At 36.4% G+C, this 4,071-nt stretch overlaps 1 protein-coding gene across 1 annotated transcript; it reads right to left on the bottom strand.

Annotated features, from left to right (window-relative positions):
- Positions 1-2,185: 2,185 nt before the first annotated feature.
- Positions 2,186-3,124, bottom strand: LOC136158190 (olfactory receptor 6C74-like). The gene has a single exon (XM_065919964.1). The coding sequence runs from the start codon at positions 3,122-3,124 to the stop codon at positions 2,186-2,188; it is 939 nt and encodes a 312-aa protein (XP_065776036.1).
- Positions 3,125-4,071: the final 947 nt, after the last annotated feature.

The following is a 4,071-nucleotide window of genomic DNA, read 5'->3' as shown; positions in this document are numbered from 1 at the left end:
CTGATCAATTTGTTTCATACAAAGCTGGCTTTAGTTTACAATACTACTAGTTGATCAATCACAAGGAAGTCACATACTCACCTAAACGTATTTCACAGAATTTGAACTTTGCTCTGCTTTTTTCCTTGATAAAATAATAAAATTCTGCTTTAAAGGAAAAAATTTTTTAAGTAAAGATATTTGTTTCAGCTTAAAATTCTATATTCATATAATAGCCTCAAAAGATCCCACAATAACAAATGCCTGCATTTTTTGTGTACTTGGAACTTTCTAACACATCAGGAAGGCAAAGTTTCATTCCTATGAAAGTCTTGGCTAACAGAGATCAAACACAGGAAACAGTTTAAACTCATCATACCGGTGACTTAAAGTTATTGATGGAACTCCTGAACATATTCATTCTGAATTATTCTGGTCCACATGGGCTGGGTCAAAGGCAAACCAGTCTTAAACAAGGGGAAACTGTGAGTTCTAACCCAACACAGCACCTTACAATCTGATCAGAACTCCCAACTTCCAGCTTCTCCTAAGGAGTCACTTCTCACAGCTCTGTCCTCAGGGTCAGTACAGTATGAACAGACAAACATATCAGTTCTTAGTTTCTCCTTGAACATAAAAGGAATTGGACAACATTTCTAGTACCCCAACTTTCCCAGCTGTTAATAGAAGGATTGGATTCTATCTACCTGTCACAGGGCTGGGGTAATAGGGATGACACTTGTTAGTCTCTTGGGACACAATAAGACAGAGACCGTGGTTTGGAGGAGGACAAGGTTTGGGTCATTTCGGGTGATTGGTGATGTCCATTTCCTGCACTAGTCTGGGCCAGGCTATGAAGATTGGTTCTTTTATCTAATGGACAGAAACCAACACAGAGGACTCTCAGGACTTCCCAACCTTTGTCAGATTCAAAAATTATTCATTGAACTTCTATTTTGGAAAAGGGAGAGACATAGATACAGATGTCCTTGGAAGACCACAATACCTAGGACAATCTATCATCAAATCACTCCCAAACATAAAAATCTAAATCACCCAGTATTTTTGACAATCTAAAATTATTACTAATAATATTATGCCTTAAATTAGAAATAATTTTCAAATCAAGCTAAAGGGAAAAACACACTCACATCAGACAGAGTAAAAATCAAATGCACATTATGCACATGCAGTGTTAGATGTGACAGGACCTATGTCCCACTAGAGCCAATTATCTTCAGATAGGACCGATTTCTTCAATGATCCACTTTTCTTTATTATTAATGTACTCATTTTACTTTTATACCTTTCTAATTTTGAGTTCAATTAGTCTTTGCTACATAAAATGTCAACCACAATTTATGTTACCAGAGACAACACTGGCATCTCCTACACTCAAGATCACACTAAGGTGAAAATACCTCTTAAATGGGAGGAAAGAATTTGCTACTGGGATCACCTACCTTTGAGCAATTTGTTGGTTCCAGGACTTGGCAACAGAAATTACAGAAAATAAACTTTACAAATCTTAGTTTTATAATTTGTTTATATTCCAAGAAAGATTTAAAGTTTATTAATAATGTTTGATACAGCTGGAAGATGTTACAGTGATAAGCCCCTAAATTTTTTCAAGTTACACTGAGCTTTTGTACACTAAAACCAATAGATCCAAAGTGGAACAAGTGAGTATATAACTGACTCATTCACATAAATAAATTACAACAATGAAACACCATTAAGTTATAGTATGACTTCATATGATTTTCAGAAATAATTTGTAATTGGAATGTCAAACCTTGAGTGTCAAATGGGAAAGAAGGGTTTCTATCTGTTTCTCCTGAGGTATCATAAACTTCAAAAATAAGAATGTATCATGTACAGATATCATAAAATCTGCCAACATTTTTATTACTTGATTAAAGACTTTGTATCTTGTGATTTATGTATAATTTGCTCCATAAATATTGTTTGAATTCATTTAAGACCAATCAGTAGAAAAATCACGGAAGATATCTTCAGCACAATAAAGAGAATAAATGAAATTTTCAAATAGAAGAAGGTATTGAATAGCAAAATAGGACAGTACCATCCAGCTGAAAAGTACCACAAGATACATTGCCATATGGAGAGTTTCTCGAGAATAGATTTTGCCAATGATGGGAAACTGAACTAGAGGATCAAGAGGATCCACTTATCCTCCAAAGCTCTATTTCTGCAACCTCACCGTAGACAGTGTGTCCCTCAGAGCCTGGTGGACCTGCTTGTTCCTCAGAGTGTAGATGACAGGGTTCAGCAGGGGGGTCACCACCGTGTTCACAAGGGCGGCCTCCTTGTTGGAGTCCAGCCTGTTCACCTGCTTTAGTTTCAGGTAAATAAACACACAGCTGCCGTACATCAGAGAGAGGACAATGAGGTGAGAGGAGCAGGTGGAGAAGGCTTTCTGTCGCTCCTTGGTTGAGGGCAGTTGCAGGACTGTGACTACTATGTTGCTGTATGCAATGATGGTTATGATGAGGGGTAGTAGAATGACAAACGAAGTAAGGAAGAAGAAATGTATCTCAACAGACCTGGTGTCAGAGCAGGAGAGATGAATTAAGGAGCCAAGGTCACAGAAGAAATGAGAGATGATGTTGGGGCCACAGAATGATAACTGGGAAACTCTGAGTATCATGCCAGAGAAGAAGATGAAGGACAAGGAATAGCACAAGAAAATCAGAAGAAAACTAACCCTCAGGTTCATGATGGATGCATAGTGCAGAGGCTTGCAAATAGCCAGGTATCGATCCAATGACATCACAGCCATAAGAAAGAAAATCACTGCACCAAGAAATAAAAAGAAAAAGGTTTGTGTGAAACAAGCAGAAAAGAGAATTGTTTGCCTTCCTGAAAGGAAGATGGACAGCAGTTTAGGAATAACTGTGGTGATGAAACAGCATTCACAGAAGGAGAAAGCACTCAATAAAACATACATTGGCATCTGGAGACGATGGTCAGCCCAGGTGATGATAATTATGACCATGTTTCCCACGATAGAGGCCAGGTATGCCAGCAGGTGCACCAGGAAGAGGAGCTTCCCCAAGGGCTGGACAGCAGGAAATGCCTCCAGAATGAACTCCTGAATGGTAGACTCATTTTTTACCCCCATAGTTATCTCTGTTTCTCTGACTCTCATCATTCTCTGCCTAACCTGTGGAATGGAAAATGCTATCATTGAAAAAAAATTTTAAATGATGACAAGTCTTAAAAAAAAAATAAAATAATCACTACTTTCAGCTGTCTTTGTGAAGCAGGGATCATTTCATATTTTTAAAATATTTTACTATAATATATTTTACTATTATATGTTACTATTATGTTTTACTATTATATGTTACTATTATATTACTATTATGTTTTACTATTATAACATTATTATATTATCTATACTAATTATTAAATTAAAGATTCATTTTTTATTCTTGATAATTATTTTTAATGTGTCATTTAACTCTTCTGGAAAATAACATCTGAATAATTGGCTACAAAGTAAACAGGACAAAATAAAAATGATTGTCCATAGACACATCTGCAACTAATAGTTAACAATGAAAGCTGTCATCCTGCAGAAAATGCATCTCATGGGCTCACAGTGTTCATTTCTATGCTTCAGGTATGACATACAGTGTAGGAACCCTCCTACTCACTGAACCGAGCCCTTTGAAAACATTAAGTGTGAAAGAGCCATTTTCTTATTACCATGTTCCAAATCAGTTATTTTCCTAAAGTCTCTTCAGTCTGAGTTCTTTATTCAAGACGATAGTGTGAGCAGTAAAGTTAGTATACTATAATATTATAATGACACAGTCTGTGGTTTAAGAGAAACCATTTCTAAAATTGGGGAGGAATGGTTTCATGACTTGTGAATCAGAGTCAATGAACACACATTGAATGGGTGAATCGGACTCCCTGACACTCTATCTACCTAGCAGAATGGTTGTGTTTCCTTTTGCTATTAGTCATAGATTACTCATCAACATTCCTTTTCTGGGAATAAATTTTTACATTGGAGGTATTCAGTGTGGCAGAATTAAACCTGTATTTAATTGCAATCAC

This window comes from Muntiacus reevesi, chromosome 2 (genome assembly GCF_963930625.1).
Source record: "Muntiacus reevesi chromosome 2, mMunRee1.1, whole genome shotgun sequence".
In the NCBI taxonomy this organism is placed as follows: Eukaryota; Metazoa; Chordata; class Mammalia; order Artiodactyla; family Cervidae; genus Muntiacus; species Muntiacus reevesi.
This window is presented reverse-complemented; position numbering and strand designations above follow the sequence as displayed.

What these genes read in the sequence shown, in the direction of transcription:
- LOC136158190 (XM_065919964.1), bottom strand. Translation starts at nt 3,124, where the DNA reads ATGGGGGTAAAAAATGAGTCTACCATTCAGGAGTTCATTCTGGAGGCA.